Genomic DNA, 21,653 nt, shown 5'->3' with positions numbered 1-21,653 from the left:
CCCACCACCCCTGGCCCCAGGCAACCATGGTGGGCATTCTGTCGCTGTGGATTGGAAATGTCCTTTCTAGAACTGCAACTGCATACATATGGAATCATACATGGAACCACACAGTGTGTAGTCTTTGATGCCTGGTCCAGCGTCCTGCCCCTGACATTCGCTCACATGGCTGTGTACATCTGTAGCTTGCTCCTTGTTACTATGGAGTAGTGCTCCACTGGACAGATGAGGGACAACATGATTCCATTCACTGCTGAAAGATATTTGGGCTCTTTCCAGTTTGGGGCTGTTACAAATAAAACTGCTAAGAACGTTTGGTGACAAATCTTTCCATGGACATGTGTTTCCACTTCTCTTGGGTACATACCTAGGAGTGGAATCACTGGATCACAGGTTAACTCTATGTTTATAACAAACAAACTGCCAAACTGACTTCCAGACAGGTTGTACCACTCTGCCTTCGCCCCAGCAATACACGAGTGTTCCCTCAGCTTCATGTCCTCACCAACACTTGTCATTACCCACCTTTTTACCTTTAGCCCTTCTGGATAGATGCTGGAATTCCACCATTTTAATCTGCACTGTTGCGTGTGCTTATGGTCATTCATGTCTATTCTTCTGTGGAGTGTCTGTTAAGCTCTTCTGCCCATTTTTTATAGGGTTTTTGTTTATCTTCTTACTGATGACTTGTAAGAAGTTCTTTATATATTTTGGATGCCAGTCCCTCATCAGATATATCTGATCTACCAGTTGATGGCTTGCTTCCGTACTTTACCAATGCCTTTCGACATCACTTTTCTTCTTCTAGCTCTATTGCCATGTAGGGGTGCTGGCCACGAGTTCTCCAGGCTCCTGTGTGTCTATAGCAGCCTTTGTCTCACCTTTTGCAGGGGGGACACATTTATTCATGTTATTTTAGTCACAGACATCTTGGAGACACTTCGGTTTCAGCTCCAGACCACTGCAATAAAGCAGATATTGCAATAAAGCAAGTCAAATGGATCTTCTGGTTTCCCGGTGCATAGAAAAGTGATGTTTATGCCGTAGTCTATTAAATGTGCAATAGCATTCAGTCTAAAAAACGAAGTGCATACCTTAATAAAAAGTACTTTATTGCTAAAAAACATGCTAACCATCAGCTGAACTTTCAGCAAGTCGTAATCACTGATCACAGACCAGCATGACAAATATAATCATACAAAAGTTTGGCATATTGTGAGAATTACCAGAAGGTGACGCAGAGACATGAAGTGAGCAAATACTGTCGGAAAATGGCACCGACACACTTGCTCGACGCAGGGTGGCCACGGACCTTCAATTGGTAAAAAATGCAGTATCTGCAAAGCTCAATAAAGTGAAGTGCAACAAAACGAGGTATGCCTGTGCATAACGTTCATACCATTCAATGTGTATGATTCAACGGTTTCTAGGGTATTCAGACTGGTGTATGTATCCCCATGATCAATTCAAGGACTTTTTCATCACCCCGAGAAAGAAACCCCATACTCTTTAGTGGTCTTGCCTTCATTTTTTCAAAGTCTTTTTCTTCCTTTTTTTTTTTTTTTTTTTTGGCTTGGTATGAAATTGTTTGATTTTTTCTTATAACTTTTTGAAGATGCCATTCCATTGTCTTCTAGGATGCATAGTTTAGGTAAGAAGTCTGCAGTCATTCTTTCATTCCACTGTATATGATGTGGGTCTTTTCTCTTGCTCTTTGTTAGAGTTCTTATTACTATTTTTCAGAAATTTGATTATGAAGGACTTAGTAGGTTTCTGTCGTGTTTTTTCTGCTTGGGGTTTATCAAGATTTCTGGATCCATGGGTTTACAGTTTTCATCAAGATTGGAAAATTTTCAGCCATTATTTCTTCAATTATTTGGTTTTCCCTTACCTCCAGGGTTTCCCCCTCCCAGCCCAGACAGGCAGAAAGATCCGTTATCCACAGATCCCTGAATCCGTTTTCATGTTTTTCAGTCTTTTCTGTCTCTGTGCTTTAGTCTGTATAGTTTCTGTTGTTATGTTTTCAGGTTCACCAAGCCTTTCCTCTGCAATACCTAAACTACTGCTAATTCCTTTGAAGGGATCTGTCATCTCAGAAACTGTCATTTTCATTTCCAGAATTTCCATTTGGCTTCTTTTTATCCCTTCTGTAAGACTTCTCTTACATTCACATTTTCCTTTAAATACCTAAGCATATTTTCAATACTGTTTCAAAGCCACCATTTGCTGGTTTCATATCACTCTCATTTCTGGGTCTATTGCTATTGACCGGATTTTCTTCTGGCTTTGGGTCTCATTTCCCAGCTTCTATGACTAGTAATATCCGACTGGATGTTGGGCACTGCTGATGCTATGTTGCTGAGGGCTGGATTTTCCATCTTCCTATGAAGAGTGCTGGACTTGTTCTGGCAGGCAGTTAGCTCATTTGCAGATCAGTGCAAACTTTTGGGGGTTTATTCTTGTACTTCATTTCAGCAGGTGCTTGTAGCCTTTGCTCTAGGCCTATTTTAGTCCCACCATTAAGGCACGACTTTTTTGGCATCCCTACTTTGTACCTGGGCGTTCAACAACCTGGTCACAACTCGAATGTCTCCCAGCCCCAGGGACCGTTCAGTTTACAACAATCTAGCCATCCTTTGTCCACCTTGTGAAATGTCCTTTATGCCTATGTGGCTTTGTGTTCAGTGAAAGGCTCAAAGGTGCCCCCACATTGCTCTCTGCACTTGCTCTGTGTGGCTCCCCCCTGCCCCCCCTGGGGGCGCAGCCCCTGTTGCTCGTATCACCGCCTCCTGACTCATCTCCTCTCCAGGAAATGCCTCCAGGCACAAAGCTGGGTGGTTGCAGGGTCCGTTGCCTTTGTGGTCCTGGTCTCAGTCCCACACAGACTGCGCCCCAATGCCCCCAAACAACTGCTTCATGTAGAGTTTTGCAGTTGTGTACAGAGGGTGGTAAGTCCAGCCCAGTTACTCCAGTGTGACAGAGCTGTCTGCTGTTATTTTAAAAACAGAAGATTATCCAGAGGTGATCTTTCAAACTTATTCTGATTATGTCCCCTTGTCTCTAAGCTGTTTGCACAGAAATCAATCATGGGATCATCCTTGCGGGAACTCTGAGACCCACACTTGCTGCAACAGCACAGTGACTGTCATTAGAAATACTCCCCGTCATTGTCTCCTCCTGTGTGCCTCCCTCTGGAGAAAGCATCTATTTCTGTCCAGCACACATGCCCTGCCCACAGACAACAGCTTTGGGAACAACACTCAAAAAGTCCCCTTGAAACTGGGTGTGGTGAGACAGAGAAAGCAGAGCAGAAGATAAACTCTGGGTTCTTTTTGTTCTTTGTTTCTTAGATAGAATGTCTCCCTGGGAGCAGTGTGTCTAGGGCAGGGGTGGGGTGCAGGAGGAGGCTGCTCACGTGGCAAAGCTGCTCCCGGGCTCCCTCCTAAGTCCCCAGAGGTGCGGGGCATACCGGGGAGCTGGATGTGGCCCTGCTGCGAGGGCTAGGCTCTCGTCTAACTCCAGCCATCCTCCGCCTCGTCCCTGCTCTGGGCCGGGCACCTGGCCCCCTGGAGGCGGAGGAGTCACACCCAGCCCCTGCCCGCACGGAGCTCACATCAAGTGCTGCCAGGGCAGGAGAGGGGCGGGCAGCAGAGCAGCTGCGCTGGGCACAGTGAGTGTCCTGAGGAGGCAGAGAGCTATTCCCCAGGGTAGGGAAGGCCCTGCGCAGGGCACCCTCATACTTCGGTGTCTCTAGGTGCAGAGCCCTGTAGGGTCTGAGGCAATGCGTCTCCAAGCCACTGGTGCCTGCCCTGTGCCAGGCCGCAGAGGTGCTTCAAGAGCCCGGTTGAATGAATGAACGAGTGAGTGAAGGAGGGAAGGAATGAGAGCGGACTGTGAAGCCTGTCTCAGCCAGGCTGAGCGGCTTGTACTTTCTCATGGATGCCAGGGGGCAGCGGGGAGGAGGGACAGACAGAGGGGAGGCAGGGACCCCACTGTGGAGGCCGTGGCAGGACCCCAAGCAGGCAGACTTTGAGACCAGAGCAGGGCTAGTGGCTGGGTAGATGCTAGAAAGGGAGGGACCCTTCCCCAAATCTGGAACCCAGGGGGATGGGTGAGGGCCACCCACAGATCAAGGACTCGGGACAGCTGAGGGGCGGTGGTGGGTGGGCAAGGGGGGGCTGAAGTGCGGACACAGCAGGCACCAACGCAAGAGAAGAAACGTGTGGAGGACGCTGGGAGGAGAGGAGCTCCCCAAAGTGGCCAAGGAGGGCGGGGAGGGAGCTCCTTCCCAGAAGCCCAAGGAGGCCCCGAGTTGGCAGCCTCAGGACCTGCTAGACTCTGGGCCCCCCAGGTTAAGAGAGCCTGGTCCTGCACTCCGGGCAAGGGGTGGAGGCCTGCGAGGTCTGCGGTTGGACAAAGGTGTGCCTCGGGGCATAGCTGTCCTGTGTCCACCTGCCACCCCGGGCTTGTGTCCTGCCTTCCCTCCCAGCTGTGGCCCAACAGGAGGGAGGACGGAGGGAGGAGGGAGGAGGAGGGAGGGAGGAGGGAGGAGGAGGGAGGGAGGAGGGAGGAGGAGGGAGGAGGAGGAGGAGGAGGTAGGAGGAGGAGGAGGGAGGAGGAGGGAGGAGGGAGGAGGGAGGAGGAGGAGGGAGGAAGAGGGGGGAGGAGGAGGGAGGAGGGAGGAGGAGGGAGGAGGGAGGAGGAGGAGGAGGGAGGAGGAGGGAGGAGGAGGGAGGAGGGAGGACGAGGGAGGGAGGAAGGAGGAGGGAGGAGGAGGGAGGGAGGAGGGAGGAGGGAGGAGGAGGGAGGGAGGAGGAAGGAGGGAGGAGGGAGGAGGGAGGACGAGGAAGGAGGGAGGACGAGGGAGGAGGAGGGAGGAGGGAGGAGGGAGGAGGAGGGAGGACGGAGGAGGGAGGAGGAGGGAGGAGGGAGGAGGGAGGAGGGAGGGGGGAGGAGGGAGGAGGGAGGAGGAGGGAGGAGGAGGGAGGGAGGAGGGAGGAGGAGGAGGAGGGAGGAGGAGGAGGAGGGAGGGAGGAGGGAGGAAGAGAGAGGGAGGAGGAGGAGGAGGAGGGAGAAGGAGGAGGAGAGAGAGTGAGGAAGGAGGAGGAGGAGGGAGGAGGAGGGAGGAGGAGGGAGGGAGGAGGGAGGAGGAGGAAGAGGGAGGAGGAGGAGGGAGGGAGGAGGAGGGAGGAGGAGGGAGGGAGGAGGGAGGAGGGAGGAGGAGGAGGAGGGAGGAGGGAGGAGGAGGAGGAGGGAGGAGGAGGGAGGAGGAGGGAGGGAGGAGGGAGGAGGAGGAAGAGGGAGGAGGAGGAGGGAGGGAGGAGGAGGGAGGAGGAGGGAGGAGGGAGGGAGGAGGGAGGAGGGAGGAGGAGGGAAGGAGGAGGGAGGAGGAGGGAGGAGGGAGGAGGGAGGAGGAGGGAGGAGGGAGGGAGGAGGGAGGAGGAAGGGAGGAGGGAGGAGGGAGGAGGAGGGAAGGAGGAGGGAGGAGGAGGGCAGGAGGATGATGGAGGCTGGAGGGTGGAGGGAGGAGGAGGGAGGATGATGGAGGCTGGAGGGTGGAGGGAGGAGGAGGGAGGATGATAGAGGCTGGAGGGTGGAGGGAGGAGGAGGGAGGAGGGAGGAGGGAGGAGGAGGGAGGAGGGAGGAGGGAGGAGGGAGGAGGAAGGAGGAGGGAGGAGGGAGGAGGAGGGAGGAGGAGGGAGGAGGGGGGAGGAGGGAGGAGGGAGGAGGAGGGAGGAGGGAGGAGGGAGGAGGGAGGAGGAGGAGGGAGGAGGGAGGAGGAGGAGGAGGGAGGAGGAGGGAGGAAGGAGGAGGGAGGAGGAGGGAGGAGGGAGGAGGGCGGAGGGAGGAGGGAGGAGGGAGGGAGGGAGGGAGGGAGGAGGGAGGAGGGAGGAGGGAGGAGGAGGGAGGGAGGAGGGAGGAGGGAGGAGGAGGGAGGAGGGGGGCAGGAGCAGGGAGTCCAGCAGGCCTGACTCACCGGCACGCGGCGCACACGAAGCAGTCGGGGTGGTAGGTCTTGCCCAGCGCCGACACCACCTCGCCCTCGATGAACTGGTCGCAGCTGAAGCAGCGGGTCCCGTACAGCCGCTGGTAGTCCCGCGTGCAGATGTACTCGCCCTGCCGCACGAAGAAGCCGCCCTCGGCCAGGTCACAGCCGCATGCTGGGCGGGTGGGGGAGCGTCAGCGTCAGCGGGGTGCCGACTGTCTGCCAGGTCCCCCCACGCACAGCTCCCCCTTGACATAGGTCCCGTTGACTCGCCGAACCCCTGGTGGGGCCGGGCTCCAGGAACAGACCTCCAGCTCTGGCCCTCAGCCTGGTGCTGGGTGGACTTTCTTGGGGAAGCTTCCAGAAGCGTAGCACCAACCCAGGACGAGAATGAGGCTATGCAAAGGGGCCCGCGCCCGTGAGATCAGCGGGGGTGGAGTGCTGGCGCCCGTGAGCCGCCCCACGACCCCAACCGGGCTGTTCCCAACATGGGATACAACACACGGGGAAGGTGCTCTGTTCTGGGCGGGCAGATCCCGTGTGGCGGAGGACAGATGTGTCCTGTGGTTGCCCCCAGGCCACAGTGAACCCCCCCAACCCCCTCCCTGACTCCTGCCCACTTCCATGTCCCGATGTCTGTCTCCCACAGTGCAGACAAGGCCAGATCTCCCATAGGAGGGAGAGAGACCGTGAACACTCCAACACGAGTCCTTTTTGCACACTTTGCCAGGTGGGGAATGGGGCGACTTTTTCAGGACAGCCTGCCAGTCTGAGTCCGGGACACCCATGCGTCCACCCCACACACTCCCCCTCCAGCCCAGGGGCATGTGGGAGCCATGCATGGTTTCGGAGGGAGCCACCTATGCACCGCCCCCCCTCCAGCTGGCCCAGCCACTCCCCTCAAGAGGCGAGGAGGACACCCTGCAGCCCCGGCCCTGCCAGCCGGGTCAGTCCTGGGTCCTCGGGGGTCCCAGTCCCCAAGCAGAGTCTTGAAAACCATGTCCTTCCTTCCTGCCTTCCTTCCTTCCTTCTTTCTTCACCATGTTTTTGAATCAACACTGAAAATATTTCATCAACATATCAACTGATTGCAAAGGATGCTGTTTCTGGTGAATTCTAAGTATTGGCATCTTGAAATTTAACTCACATCATCCTCTTGAGCACATGCAGTGGAAGGTAGATGCCAAAGCAAGACCACCAATAACTACTTGCAAAACCCATGGCCAACTCGCAGTAAGCAGAAACTCCACCTTGTCCCTATTCTGCCTGGAAAGTCTATGTCCACTCTACTTCCCCAAAGCACTGTACGCAAATGTAATGCACTCCGATGTTCATAGCAGCAATGTCCACAACAGCCAAATTGTGGAAAGAGCCCAGATGGCCATCCACAGATGAGTGAATAAAGAAGATGTCGTTTATATCTATGATGGAATACTACTCAGCCATCCAAAAGAATGACATCGTACCATTTGCAATGATGTGGATGGAACGAGGGTATTATGCCGAGCGAAATAAGTCAATCAGATAAAGACAAATACCATATGATCTCACTCATAGGTGTAATTTAAGAAACAAAACAGAGGATCATAGGGGAAGGGAAGGAAAAATAAAATAAGACATAATCAGAGAGGGAGACAAACCATAAGAGACGCTGAAATCTAGGAAACAAACTGAGGGTTGCCAGAGGGAAGGTGGGTGGGGGAGGGGGTCACTGGGGGATGGGCATGAAGGAGGGCACGTGATGTGATGAGCACTGGGTGTCATATGCAACTGATGAGTCACTGACCTCTACCTCAGAAACTAATAAAAAAATAATAACTAATAAAAAAAAAAGACTAGAAGTGCCCCATTGTGCTCTCTGCAACAAAAAATTCCAGAGTCAACGTGGACATTGATTTATTCAGAATTTCTTGTGGTCACAAGGCTCTAAACATTTAATAAGTTATTTCTGGATTGGGTTCTTTTTTTTTACAAAGATTAGTAGAAAGCTATCAAAATAACACATACATGATAAATGTTGGTAAATCAGTTTAGACACATAAAGGAAAACCTTCCTGCATCAGCGCTTGGTGCCATGGGTGCTGGTGACCGAGAGGAGCCCCCAGTGCCTGGTCAAGGGAGCCCCGACCGTGCAACCGCTCCTTGGCTTGGTGCCCTGGGAGTCCGGGAAGCGAGGGAAGCCTGGCAGCCTTCCCCACCCCCAGGCGCCTTCTCAGGCAGGTCAAGTTTCAGGAGAGCATCTGTGGAAGTCTGGAGTCTAGAGACCGAATCTCTAGGGAGTCGGGGTCCCCAGGGCCCAGTCTGCTTGGCCTGGTCAGCGGGGGCCCCCTCAGCTCATGCCTCACTACTCGCCTGCCACCCGGGGGTCCAGGCGGCCCTGCGGGGAGGGATGCCCCCTCAGCTCAGCCCCATCCCCACACAAGGTGAAGGAGTGGGCCTCTCCAGGGTCCCCATCCCCTCGCCAGGGCCACAGGGCGGCACGTGCTGCGCACCAGTTACGGACACTGGAGTGGTGCTCCGAGGAGATGTTAGCTCTGCAAAGTGAGACAGAAGCTGGGCAGCTGAGAGCCCAGAGGCTGGAGCAGCCTGGCTCTGGATCCCGGCTTCACCTGTGCACTTGGCTGTGTGCCCCGGGCAAGCTCCTGAATCTCTCTGGGCCTCTGCAGCCTCATCTGGAACACAGTCCACTTCCAAGGTAAAAACAGCAGCACAGAGAAGCATCATCTGAGCCCCGAGGTATGCGGGGCCCCATCAAGGCTGCAGCTGCACCGACATCACTCATCCCTGGAGGCCGAGGCTGTGGCCAGGCCTGAACCCTCCACTCCCAGCAGGACAGTGCAAACCCTCGGTGTCGTCTTGCACCACGGCGCACGCCCAGCAGGCGTACCCCGACTCGGGAAGAACAGCCCACCCGGGGCCTTGCTGTGGAGCGCCAGGATGGCCCAAGGGTACCCGCACTCTGGCGTCTGGCTGACTTCCTGATCTTTCCAAGGATCTGCCAGCATATCCTGGATCTAGAAGAATGTGCTGACGCACGTAGCGCCCCGCTGAGACCACGTGAGTCAGCATCGCAGGCCCCGGGGCGCCCACGAAGCCCTTTCCAGCCACGCCTGTCCCCGCTGGTCACCCCTGCTCCTGGCCGGCCTGCAGCTCCCCCAAGCATGTCAGGTCAGAGTCAAAACCCGGACCTCCGCCTGCTCAAAATAAAAACTCCGGATAATCAGGACAATGATGACATTCTATCTTGCCTGTCGAGTTAGCCAACATGATTACAGGGGAGTGGAGCAGCTGTGGGTGACCCCGAGGGTCGGTCTCCCCCTTCCCTGTGGTCATTCATGAGAAACGCTCAGGAGTGCGGGCAGCGGTGGCGAGACGCTTTCTGGAATACCATTCGGTGCTGACTCTAAAGAACGTGAAAACCACTCCTACCCTTTGACCCATCAATCTCCTTTCTGGGACTTTATCCCCAGGAAAGGACCAGGAACACCCACAGAAGTTCTGCGGCAGCGTTACACACCCTGGTACGTTCAGGCTGGGTTCAGAGTCGGGCAACCTGGGTTTGAATCCTCGCTCCCACTGCTTCCCCACTGTGTGACCTTGGGCAAGCCACGTCACCTCTCTGAACCTCCGAGTCCTCGTCTGTAAACTGGGGTCAAGCACACCCATATCTTGCATGGTTGTCTTAAGGAGTCAGTGAGATCGGGTGCGGAAGACCACGTGGCTCAGCGCCAGGCTGGAATGGATGTCGGCGTCCAACAGCTGAGGGACGGCCAAGTTCACTGTGGGCCTCGCACGCGAGGGACTTGAGGTTGAAGCCCTTACACGATGGGCTTGGGGGCTTGGGGGCGGTGAATTAGTCAGGACACAGAAGCAGGGATACAACATGACTTCCAGTTAAAGAGACCCACAGAGGACAGATGGGGAGGCTGCGTACCGAACCCGACAGGGGACCCCTCGGGTGGCCCCGGAGGGATGTGACCCACTCTCCCCTACGGTTCTCTGTGCTGGGGGGCCGAGGAGGGAGCAGCTAACATCAGAACACAAGGAAACCGCTGCAGGCAACCCCCGCGGCCTGATCGGAGCCAGCCGGCTGGGGGCTCATGGCCACGGCCAGCCAGGGCTCACCCAATCCCTGTCCCCTGGGACCCTCCTTCTGTACCAACAGCCTCCCGTTGCCAGAGTGTCTTCCTGCCTTCCCGTGGTCCACAGATCCTGGAGCGCCCTGCGTGGGTCAGGCTGTGCAGAAGGACACGTGCCCTGCGCAGGCAGACGAGGCCCACGTGCCTGAAGCTTTCCTTTGGTTCTAGAAGCCCTTGGTCGGTTTCTCATGAATGCCCCAGGAATGCCCCAAAGGAGAGAATGCAGGCATTTTGCACTGTTCCCTTGTTACTCCCAGGTGCCCAGAGTGGCTCTCTGGTGGCTCTTTATAGTCCCAGATGGATGTGTCCTTGCCGTACACCCTGTAGCTGCCACCAAGCTCCCGGCAGAGCTGGGGGCCTTACCTCCCCGTCACACCCCCTTCCCTCCCTGCCTGGCTCGCTCCACAATCATGGTTCTGCTCAGTCCCATGGCTTCCCGGATCAGGAATGCACGCTTTCTAGGGTTCACAGGTGGATGTGGCCTCCCGTGCTCAGCATTTCAGACCGGGGCCGTGTTTCCAGGGCATTACCAGCAGGGTACAGAAGACCCCAGTCAAAAAACCCTGTTTTAAAGGTACAGGACTTGGCCGCACATACACGGTCAAGAGGTTTTTCGAGGCAAATTTCAAGTTGTTTGTAAAAATGGCAACACTTTCATTTTTCTTGAGGACCTACTATGGGCCGGGTGTTTGACCCATTTCTATATTATTTTGCAGCATAAGAATAGAGCCGGCCGGATTTCAAATCCCGGCCAGAATCTCATGGCCTCCCAGGGTGGACACCATGGGCTCTGGCCCCCGAGCCCTTCCCCGCACACCTGCTGCGCCCCCGCACAGCACTGCAGAGCCCTCCTCTGCCCGTCCTCCCTGGACACCAGAGCCAAGGACCTCACAAGGAACCTGTCCCCATCGCTCATTCTGCTCCGGCCCGTCCCCGGGTCCACCAGGCACACACCCTGCTTTCCTGTCTTTGTCCCAGATGCTTGCTCAGGCTGCAAGGCTCTTCCCAAATATCCCTCAAGTCTTCACTCAGGTCACCTCCTCTGTGAGGCCCACCCTGATGGCCTGGTTGAAAATAGCAACTCCTCCCGAACTCCCATGCCTGCCTTTCCCGAGCCCCTCTTCCACCTTTCCTGTTCGGCACTTAAATAAAATGTACGTATCCTATCCAGTGTTTATGGTCTGTCCCCCACACTAGAACATGATCTCCACAAGGACAAGCATATCCATTTTGTTCACGGATGCATCTCAAGCACCCAGAACACTGCCTGCACACAGTAGGTGCCCAAGAAATCATGGTTGCGTGAACCCCGAGGTTAGGAAACGTGTCTGAGACCCACATTCACAATGGGGTGGCAGGGGTGGGATTTGCGCCCAAACCTCCAGGCATCAAAGCCCAAGACTGGAGCATCCATGAGGGAGAGTATAATTACATGATCATTTCATGCAAACTGAGGCACATCCAACAAGTGCCAGGGTGGCAAGAACCCCTCACACTGGGGCCTCTGGTGAGAATCTGTGCGAACAGACCCTGCTTTGGTTCACCTGGCAGCATGCCCACCCAGGGACAGACATGACTCGTCTCAGTGAGTCACCACCCTCCTTTCTGGTCCACTGTGCCCGCGTGGGTGGGCCTGGGACCCAGTTCTAGCCAACAAATCAGATTTGAAGTCTTTGGGGGGGACCTGGGGGAAAGGGCTCTCCCTGGTCAAAGGGAGAATCGTGTGAGGAGGGAGCCCTTTGCCTGTGCACAGCCCACCACCCCCGAATCCCTTCCCAGGTTGGATGCTACCTTGTGAGGATGTGATGTTTGGAGCTACGGCAGTCACCTTGAGACCTTGAGGAGAGGTACTGTTACCATGCACAGGATGAGGGAGGGGCAGAGGGGGCAGTGGGGGTGGGGAAGTAGAAAAAGAACCTGGGTCTTTAACGACCTTGTTGAGCTGTTGAGTTAACCAACTCTGGGGAGTAAAGGGGCCACCTCCAGGCTTTAGGTTAAGACAATAAATATCCATGTTGTTTAAGACACTATGAGTTAGGTATTCATTTTGATTCACCCAAAAGTACCCTCGATGATTCACAGGCTTTGCATTTTCATGAGAACCTGGATAAAAGACCAGTCTGAGACTGTGGGATCTTCATACTTAAAGAGACACAGCTTTTTCCAGCTAGCGGGCAGTCTTGGCTATACCCCACCTGGTTCCTCAGCAGGTGAAGCAGAGATGCCCCACCCCCCAAGGGCAGGGGCCTCACTGATCTGCATGGCCGTGGGCACAGCTGCCTGGCACGGGGTGAGGCTCTGTAACTGGCTGTGGGTGTGGGCTGTGGCCTTGGAACGGGACCCGCGTGCCCACAGGTCCTGCCACCGAAGCCACTACTGCAGGAGCTGCGGCGGGGGGGGCAGCCGCAGTCACACAGGGCCAGTCCCAGGAGCTGCCCGCTGCCCACCGCCTGCCACGAGGAAGGGGCCACAGCTACTCTCACATCTGCTCAGGAGCTAGCTCGGAGGACAAAGTCATCTGGCCCAGGTGACACTGCAGGGGGGTGCTCCTGGGGCAGTCCCCACCTCCCCCCAAATCCTGTGGGTCAAACCAGGACTCGATTCTGGAGTCTCATGCCTTCTATTGGGTTCCTAAGCTCTGTGCTTACAGACAATCCTTTTAAACACGGTGGCCGCTTCCCCAGTGTCTTTAAAAATAACCTTTTAAAAGAGCATTTTAATGGATTTTGCTTTTCAGACACAGCAAATTTGTCTTTTGGAGAGTAGAGAAAATTAAACCAGATAAATCCCACAGTGGTCTGGGAAGCTCTGATGAAAAGGAAGAGATGCTTCAGGCGGGGTGAGGGCACTGACCAGGATGAGGGCACTGACCACGGCAGGGGTGGGTCACTGACCACGGGGGGGGGCACTGACCACAGCAGGGGTGGGGCACTGACCACGGGGGAGGCACTGACCATGGCGGGGGGGCAGCATCATGGGCAAAGGCAGTGTTTACAGGATACTAAAGGCTTGTTATTCTCACACCCCCACCTGGGGCTGCTCCATCCATTCCCAGAAAACAGGCACCTCCAGGCTATGCCCCTCTGAGGAGCAGGGTCAGTGTCACCCTCAGACTGAGGGTCCCGGGGCACTCCCACCCCTGCCAGAAACGGTGCCACCCCAGAGGTCCCTGGGTCTCCCCTGGGTCACTGGCCCCCGCAGGGCCCCCATGTCTCCCAGGGCACTCTGCCCCCCTCCAGGGCCAGGGGGCTTCAGGGCCACTTCTGGGGTGTCCCCTGTCACAGCAGAAGAATCCAGGCCAGTGGTTCTCAAGTTCTCTTTCCAAACAACAGGACTGGACACGCAGTCTTCACAGAGGGCCCGAGGCCATGGCGTGGCGATGGACAAAGCTCCTCCGGGGTGGGGGGGCTCACCTGCGGCCTCGCACCCCCACGCCCAGGAGGTGCTTCCTGAAAATCTCCAAGGGACTCAGCCGGGGCCACACCCAGGCCTGGAATCCAGCCGGGGTCATGCTCCCTGTCCCCAGACCCCAGCTACCCCCTCAGCTAGCTGCTGGCACGGGGAGGAGGCTGGGCCCCCAGCCTTGCCCCTCCCCCTCTCGCCCGGCACACTCCACGGTCAAACCACAGACGCGGGTCCACACGGCACGCACCTGCCCCTGCCCCCTGGACCGGCCCAGCACCCCCTCTGACCGCCTGATTCGTCCTTACTCCATGTTAGAGCCCAAACACCACCTCCCCCTAGCAGCCCTCTCTGGAAGCTTCTGGATCCTTCCGTGCTCCCCCCCCGCCCCCCCCCCGCCCCCCCCCCCCCCCCCCCCCCCCGCCCCCCAGCAACGGCAAACACCAGAGACCAGGGATGCTCACCTTTGCAGACGAAGCACTTGATGTGGAAGTACTTGTTCTGGACCCTTAGCACCTCCCCCTTGCACACATTCCCGCAGGTGTTACACAGGATCGCGGTGCTGGGCGGCTTCTCCAGGGGGCTGTGGGCGGCCTGGGGCTCCGACACTGCCAGGGAGGGAACAATGAGCCATGTTAAAGGTAGGACACACGCCAGGCCCAGTGGAGCAAAGCAGCAGCGGCGTGAGGCCTTGGGGGCCCCCGCCCCAGCTCAAGCCCCATTGGGTGTCAGGGGACAGACGCGTCTTCCTTCCTGGGGGACCGGAGGGGACTGGATAATGTGAGAGGCCATCTGGCCAACCCCCAGTGAGGGGGCTCCTCTCTATGGCAGCCCCACCCAGTGGGCCACCTGTCCCCCATCCAGGTGGGTACCCCTTTAGTGGTGAGAGATCACAACCCCTCCCAACAGGCAGCCTATTCTCTTGTTGCCTTGACCTGGCAGGTCCTCGGCCGGCAGGGCCTCTGAAGCAAGGTCCCCCACCATAAGCTTGGCAGCCCTTTTGCAGCCAGGAGACCCAGAGTCCTCTCCTCTGCAAGGTCCTCCTTTGAGCTTGCTTCAAATTCCCTCTGCGTCCTGGGGCCATTGACCTGAATATTGTTGCTGTCCTCCTTAGAGCCAGCCATGGCCTGGGATGTTTATGGAAGCACTGGGAACCCACTGAGGGCCGGCCAGGGCAGGGCGGACGGTGAAAAGGCCCAGCCGTGGGGCTCTTGGGGTCTGGGCAGGGCCATACGCTCCTCACCCACGTCCTCCAAAAGCACCTATGGAGGCCAGAACGCAGGATGCTGTGGCCCATGGTGGGGCTGCCCCTTTGAGGAGCTCCAGTCGGGCAGTGGAGACACCCCAGTGGCGGAGCTGGGGCTGGGGGAGGCCCAGGGGCTGGGGGCCAGCAGAGTCACTTGAAGCACGAGGAGGAGCTGGTTGGATGGCGGAGTTGGAGGCTGGCGCAGAGGCCTGCTGGGCAGAGAGCATGGCCCAGGCAGGCACCCGAACAGGCTGGAGCCTTCCGACTCAGGACCGACCAGAGAAAGCCAAACCCGCTCCCTCACCAGCCACGTGGGACGCCCCCTTCCAGCCTCCCCAGGCCCCCAGTCCCTGTCGGGTTCACCCAAGAGCCCCCTTTCCTCCTCTGGGAAGCTCTCCCCTGCTCTGCCTGCCTCTGGGTCTCTGCCAAGTGCGGGTAGCCGACCCCCGGCTCCAGCCAGCATTGAGTAGACCGCTTTGCTTTTCTTGTGGGGTGGGGAGTGTCTTTTCTCATTTCCACATCTTCTAATGCCACCCTCCTTTTTTGGTCTGGGGCCCTGCCTGATGCTGAGACAAGGACGGGCTGCAGGTGTGTATCTGGGACTAGCAGGTGGCAGGAAGGAGTGAGGGGGACCTGAGGCAGGAAGTCTGCAGGGTGCAGGTGAGTCCACCTGGCTGCAGCTGAAACCCCAGGTGGGCCCGGGGGTGTGGGCTGGCCGAGGAAGCACCAGCCACGCTTTGTTGGGGCGGTCAAGCTATTTGTATGTACACACACACACACACAAACACACACACACCCCATTTACACAATTGTCTAACACTAGCTTTGAGCAAGCACCAGACCTCAAGGTCTCCTCATTCCTGTCGTAAACATCAAGGAGGTCCCTCCAGACAGAGGAGGACATTTCTCCACCCAATTTCCCACCTGTCCCCCGCCCCCAGCACCCCGCGCCCCAGCAGCCCCTGATCTGCCAGAGCCAGGCTCCTCTCTGCTGCGGTCCCTGCCCGGGGTGCAGAGTTTGAGAGCGAGCGGCACAAAGTGGGGGCTGGACCATGCTGGGGACAGCGAGCTGTCCGAGGAGGAGGCTGTGAACACCCCAAGGGTATCAGGGTTCCAGCTGCCTGGGAATGAGAAGGTGCAGGAAAGGAGGTGAGCAGCTTGAAAAGTAATTCGGCATCACTCCGGGTACCCCAGACCCAGAGTCAACGCCTGCCTCGCGTTTCCAGAGGAGTCAGGATCCAAACAGCAGACTGGAGGGTGCAGGGCTGGGCGGGGGGCCCCATGAGGTCTGTCTGCCCTCCTACGGCCATGGTGACATTCCCCACTCCAGCTTAAATGCCAACAGCAGGCTTGCCCTTCGCTTCTTTTTCCTGTAGAAAAAGTGCAGAAATTGCCTTATCTATTACTTAATAAAATTGGTGGAAGGCGGCATTTCCTTGGGCTTGAATTTAAGACTCCCTTGGCGGAATGAGCCACTGGAATCCAGATTTAAAACCTGTGAACAGCCCGGGGCCCGGCGGGCTCCTGAGTCACCCTGTCCACCTCTGAGGCTCGGTGGAGACTGTGGGCGGTGGGGGGTGGGACACATCCTCCACACTGTTATCTTCTCAGCTGTCAGGCAGACAAAGAACAATAGCCTATCATCTGTCCACAAGCAGACAAGCAAGTTTTTATACTACTGGAATCTGGCTCAAGTCCAAAATGAGGGAAGGTCAAACCAGCCCCCCGGGGGTCACTGTGAGCCCTGGGGGAACACAGGATACAGGGGCAGACAGCCTGGGTGCAGCCCCAGCTTCACCCCCTGCGTGCCGTGACCTGGAATGTCCAGCGTTCCGTGTGTCTGTCCATCTACGCATCTGCCCTCTGCTCACATCACCTGCCTTGGGGGTGGGGTGGGGGGGCTTGCTAAGATGATGGGCTCAATACACAATAGCTATTGTCATTTGCAAAAACACAGAGCCTGACACCGCCAGTTTCCTGGCTACTGGAGATCTATCTGGTCTGGGGCGGGGGAGAGCTGCTTTAAGATAGGTTTTGCTGGGGGGCCCCAACTCTGCCCACCTGGAGCATCCTCTAAAGCCTCCTGGGGCGGCTCTTCGTGAGAACAGTGGTGCTGCCCTCTGGTGGCGGGAAGCAGACACTGCGCGGTGGGGACGGGCGGGCCTTCTGCGCAGGTGTCAGCCTGGCCGGGGGCTCCCATCCGTGGATCCTGCGCATTTGTGGCGGGAGCATCTAACCTCCCAAGGTGAACTCATTCCTTGCACCCTCACAGAGGCCCAGTTGCAAGAAATCCCTGCATGTGGACTCTGATGGGGTGTTTCTCCTCAGGGTGCTGTTGTCCCTGCTGCTGAGGGAGCTGAGGCCAGGAAAGGAGGCTCAGGATCTGCAGGGGGCCACACCCGGGGTTTTCCCCAGGCGGCCCCAGGACAAGGACCGGCTGTTCCTGCCAGCCCTGGTGTCTGGTGCGTGGGTCTTACGTAAAAAAGGATAATTATCCAGAAACCAGATATCAAGCCACAAAACAACATGGAAGACACCCAGATGCATATTACTGAGGGAAACAAGCCAGTCTGCAGAGTCTGTGTGCTGTGTGAGTCCATCTACAGGGCATTCTGGAAAAGGCAGACCCATGGAAACAGTAAAAACAATCAGCAGTTGCCGGGGCTTGGGGGGAGGGAGGGATGAGCAGGTGGAGCCTAGGGCTGCTTAGAGAAGCCGCTCAGGTGGGACACTGTGATGTGAACACACGTCCTCACACACTTGTCCGAACCCACAGGAGGTTCAACCCCCTGGAGGGAACCCTGATGGAAACCTCAGTTCATTACAATGTATCAAAATGGGCTCATCACCTGCAACAAACGCACATATTATAGGGGAAAGTTTGCGGGAACTCCACTTTCTGCTCAGTTTTGCTGCAAACCGAAAACCACTCTAAGAACTAAAGTGTGTGAAAAACGTTAAAGGAAAGAGAAACAGAGATCGAGAGCTACCACACCCAGAGGCCCAAGCACAAATGCAACAGGCCCATTTGGCTACAATTGCAAGATGGGCTCCAACCTTTGGTTTCACGAGTCCCCAGCTGTGATAATAACTTAAAACATAAAGTCAAGTGGTGAGAATCGATCACGCGAGGCTGTGACCATTTGATCGCCCTGGGATAAGGAAATCCCAGCACTGGGGAGCCTCGCCAGGAACAGGAATTATTCCCGGGACCATCAACCTGATCGAGGGCCGGCCCCGCAGTCCCCGGCGATGCCCTGGAGTCCCTCCAGGCTGTGCCCCTGCTCTCTCTCCAGGAGACAGGAGCTGCATGCTGCTGGGCCCGGGACAGGAGCCAACAGGGCTGGGTGTGGGCCCTCATCCCCATCCGGGGGCAGCTGTGTGGCCTTGGAGAGCTGACCAAACCCCGAGAAGCCTCAGGTTTCACATCTATGAGCTAGAGCTTGGTCTCATGAGGCATTTTGTGAGACTCCATTAAAGTAGAAAAAAAAAAACCAAACCAGTGCCATGCCTGACAAGTGTCGCGGACCCCAGCTGCAGGCCTGGTTGTCCCCAGGGCCTCAGATCTCAGGGTCACCCCGCACCTGGGGATGGGGATGGGAGGAGGCTATCAGGAAGGAGACCAGGAGCCTCCCAGGGGGTCGTGCCTTTGCTTACTTGCCCACCTCGTCGGTAGATTGTCCTAGATTTGCCTCCACGCTTTGGCCACCTTGTGACGTGGCAGGGCAGGAGACAGGGAGGGGCGGGACACACGTCCTGATCCCAGCTGTGCCCCTCCCTTGGGCAGGTCACATGCCCTCTGGAGCCGCTTCCCTCCTCTATGAAATGGGGACAAGTATTCCCAAATGTGGGACCCTCGTGCTGATCAGACCAGATGATGTGTGTGTAGCCAGCGACCCAGCTGAGCACCTGCTGTGTGTGCGGGCACAGGAGGCAGTGACTATGATGGGGGGCCACGGATGGTGCCCTTAGCGACCTCCAGCAGGTGGGGCTCCTAACATCGGCCTCTGCTCCCAGTGCCTTGCCCAGCGGTGCCCAGGGCTGATGCGGTGGGCGGGGCCAACCCAGACCAGTGCCGGGCCTTGCTGGCCCTTGGCCTGGGGACAGGGACTGTGGCTGAACCCCACCAATGCCACTTCTAATGTCAGTGCCACGCTCGGCTCCCTCGCCCGTGTGGCTGGCGGGCGGGCCTCCTGGGCACCGGGCAAATGGGCCTCTTTACCCTGATGAGCGGGGAACACGCCTCTGGCCTCTTCACCCAGCAAATCCTCCCATTTCCTCTTCGCTCTGTCGGCTCAGGCCTGACGGGGGCCACCTCCCACTTTGTTCATAGAAACTCACCAACCTGACGTCACTCTAGATGCCGTAGCCGAATGCCCCCTCTTTGTTCCTGTCATCAAAGCTGGAGGCCCACGGTGATGCCCTCGGAACACGTGCCGGGCACGGTCTCCCTTCTCCCCTTGGATCCTCACCAGGGCAGGTGCCGCTGTGGTCCGGCCTCCTCCAGCCTCAGAGCATCTGCCCTGAGCCTTCCAGGTGCCCTGAACCCCTGGAGACCACCGCGAGCCAAAGCACTTCATTGTGAAGTCAGAACTGCAAGGCGCTCGGCCAAAGCGCGCTCTACTCCAAGAACTCAAACAACAAAGCTGTTCTTCCTGTTACTGTTTGCTGATTCAGTCATTCACCCACCCAACAAATGCCCGAAGACCTACTAGGTGCCCGGATTCCACAGGAACCAAACAGGCCCAGCCCTGGCCCCCTACCTGCAGGAATGGTCTGTTACCCCCATTTTACAGATGATGACCCTCAGACTTAGGGACAGGTGGGGGCTTTCCCAGAGTGACCTAGCTAGAGGAGGGACTCGGCTGGGCCCCAGCTCAGGGGGGTGTGATGCCCACCCATCCCCATAGCCACCTGCTGTTCTGCACATCCTGGTCAGGTGCACCCTCATTCAGCGGAGGAACAGAGGAGTTTGTGGGCATCGGGGAGCCAGGGGCACACACTGGCTGGCCCACCAGATGGCAGGCAGCAGGAGAGGGGACATGCCGGGCCAAGGAGGCACAGTGGTGAGGGAGGGCAGAAAGGGGGAAGCAAGATGCCTCTCTTGTTCCAGCAACAACGCATCTCTCGCTTCCCAGACAGCAAGGCACACGTCATTCGTGATCCTCAGGGACATTTCCAACTGCTTCTTCTGCGCTTTCTCAGTGACTCGGCTTGTCCTCTCCCCCTCCAAGGGCCCAGTCCGTGCTGGAGCCCAAGCCAGTGTGTCTGACGTGGCCAAACACACACATTCCCTGCTCATCTCGTTCTCCAGGGCTTGTACTGGGGGTACGTGCACCACGGGACCACACGTGGGGGCCCTGTGTGCTTAGCGTCTGACTGGTCCCCACTCCCCATCAGCTGAGCACTTTGCTGCACTCTCCACTCTGCCGTTTGCATCACGCAGACCGCTGGCTAGGGCTCCAGACTGCACAACTCTGCTCTAACCCCGAATAAGCCATATAAACCCTGCATGCCCACCCAGGCCTGAGACTCTGCTACGTCCAGGGCGGGTCCCAGGCACACAGTTCCCATCCTCCCCCAGGCCTTCACTTCTAACCATGGCAATGAGCAGAGAGCCACAGAGAGAAGCACAGCAGGGAGATAAACCTGTGTGCAAACAAGGAGGACTTCTGGGGGGAGGTGACATGAGGTGGGCAGGTGCCTTCTGGTTCAGCAAGTACCCGTCACCATGCTCATCTCCACCTCAGTACTAACCATGCTGGGTGGCCCTTGTCCATTGGGTTTGTGTGCCTGCCTCGCTGGCCTGGAAGCTCACCCCCCGCCCCAGCCCAGGGCCAGGGGCCAGCTCTGTGAAGTGTGTCTCCCTGGGGCCGGGTTTGGAGGAGACAACTCTCTCGCACCACGTGGCCAGAAGCATCCTTGTGGCTGGTGCATCCCCCAGCACAGGTGTTCCTTCGGGCTGGTTTTTCTCGGTGTGGAGCTGAGGGCCCATCCACCCCAAGCCTCAGAGGGTCTGCCTGTCCTCGGGGCACACTCTTCTGCGGGCTGTGTCTCAGGTCGGGAACAGGTCCTGCGCTCTCTCCTGCTGCCCTCCCCAGAGCTGCATGTTGGAAAATTATACCAAATGGCACAAGAGAGCTTCCTTCCCTAACCTACTTACGGGCTGAGTGCTAATTATAATCACAAACTGGGAACTTCTCTCTGGAGTGGCAGTTTTCGCCACGGCCGTCAGCAGCCTGGGCCTGGCAAGCGGGCTCCCCGCTCAGCCAGAGAGGCGACCTCTCTGACTCTTCAAGTATGTCGTTCACCCAGGACCTCCATCCAGCAGAGATGCGGTGGGCTCTCACTCCCTGCCGGGCCCGGGGCTGGCCCAGGGGCCCAGGCAGAGCAGAGCAGTCCCCGCCCCCCAGGAGCTTGCGCTCAAGGGCACAGAGATGGGGGGACAGAATCCCCCCCATGGAAGCTTGTCGCCCCAGACGCCTGAACTCCCAGCACCAACCCCCACGCCCGTTTCCATAGTCACACCATCAAACGGCAGGGATTCCACCGGGATGCCATGTCCACCTGAAGCTGTCATCCCGTCACCCGGGAAATGACCCGGCCCTCTTCCACTTCCCCACGGACGTGGTCCCCGGTTTCTCCTATGGAGTCGCGTGGGCTCATCCGAGCCCCTGACCTGCCCCAAGCCCAGACAGTGGTCAGCTGTCCGCGATCCGCTCTGCTCTGCCAGAGTTCTAAGCAGTGGACGCTGGGCTCGAGCTCCCATGTTTGCAGACAGAACTGATTATGTGGAAACGCTTCATAGTCCCAAACTGGCCAACTCCTGCCTGCATCTCGCAGCTTCTCCATCAGCCCTGGACCAGGACGTCTGGGGGGC

General features: G+C 57.3%; 1 protein-coding gene across 30 annotated transcripts in view; it reads right to left on the bottom strand.

Moving 5' to 3' along the window:
* Nucleotides 1-21,653, bottom strand: part of ABLIM2 (actin binding LIM protein family member 2) — a 143,335-nt gene that overhangs the window by 87,826 nt on the left and 33,856 nt on the right. For 29 of the 30 annotated variants that reach the window (XR_003520887.2, XR_003520889.2, XR_003520888.2 and 26 more), the window contains exons 2-3: nt 13,992-14,135; nt 5,978-6,161 (exon numbers count right to left, since the gene is read on the bottom strand). Coding sequence is in view for 27 of the 30 variants with exons in the window: in XM_027599432.2 (XP_027455233.1) it covers nt 5,978-6,161; nt 13,992-14,135 (328 nt within the window). In the remaining 3 variants the exon portion in view is untranslated. Of the gene's footprint in view, nt 1-525; nt 905-5,977; nt 6,162-13,991; nt 14,136-21,653 lie in introns of those variants that run through there. The other variant, XM_027599445.2, reaches the window with a different exon arrangement.

This window comes from Zalophus californianus, chromosome 2 (genome assembly GCF_009762305.2).
Source record: "Zalophus californianus isolate mZalCal1 chromosome 2, mZalCal1.pri.v2, whole genome shotgun sequence".
NCBI classification, from domain to species: Eukaryota; Metazoa; Chordata; class Mammalia; order Carnivora; family Otariidae; genus Zalophus; species Zalophus californianus.
The sequence above is the reverse complement of the archived record's forward strand: the minus strand, read 5'-3'. Positions and strand labels throughout refer to the sequence as shown.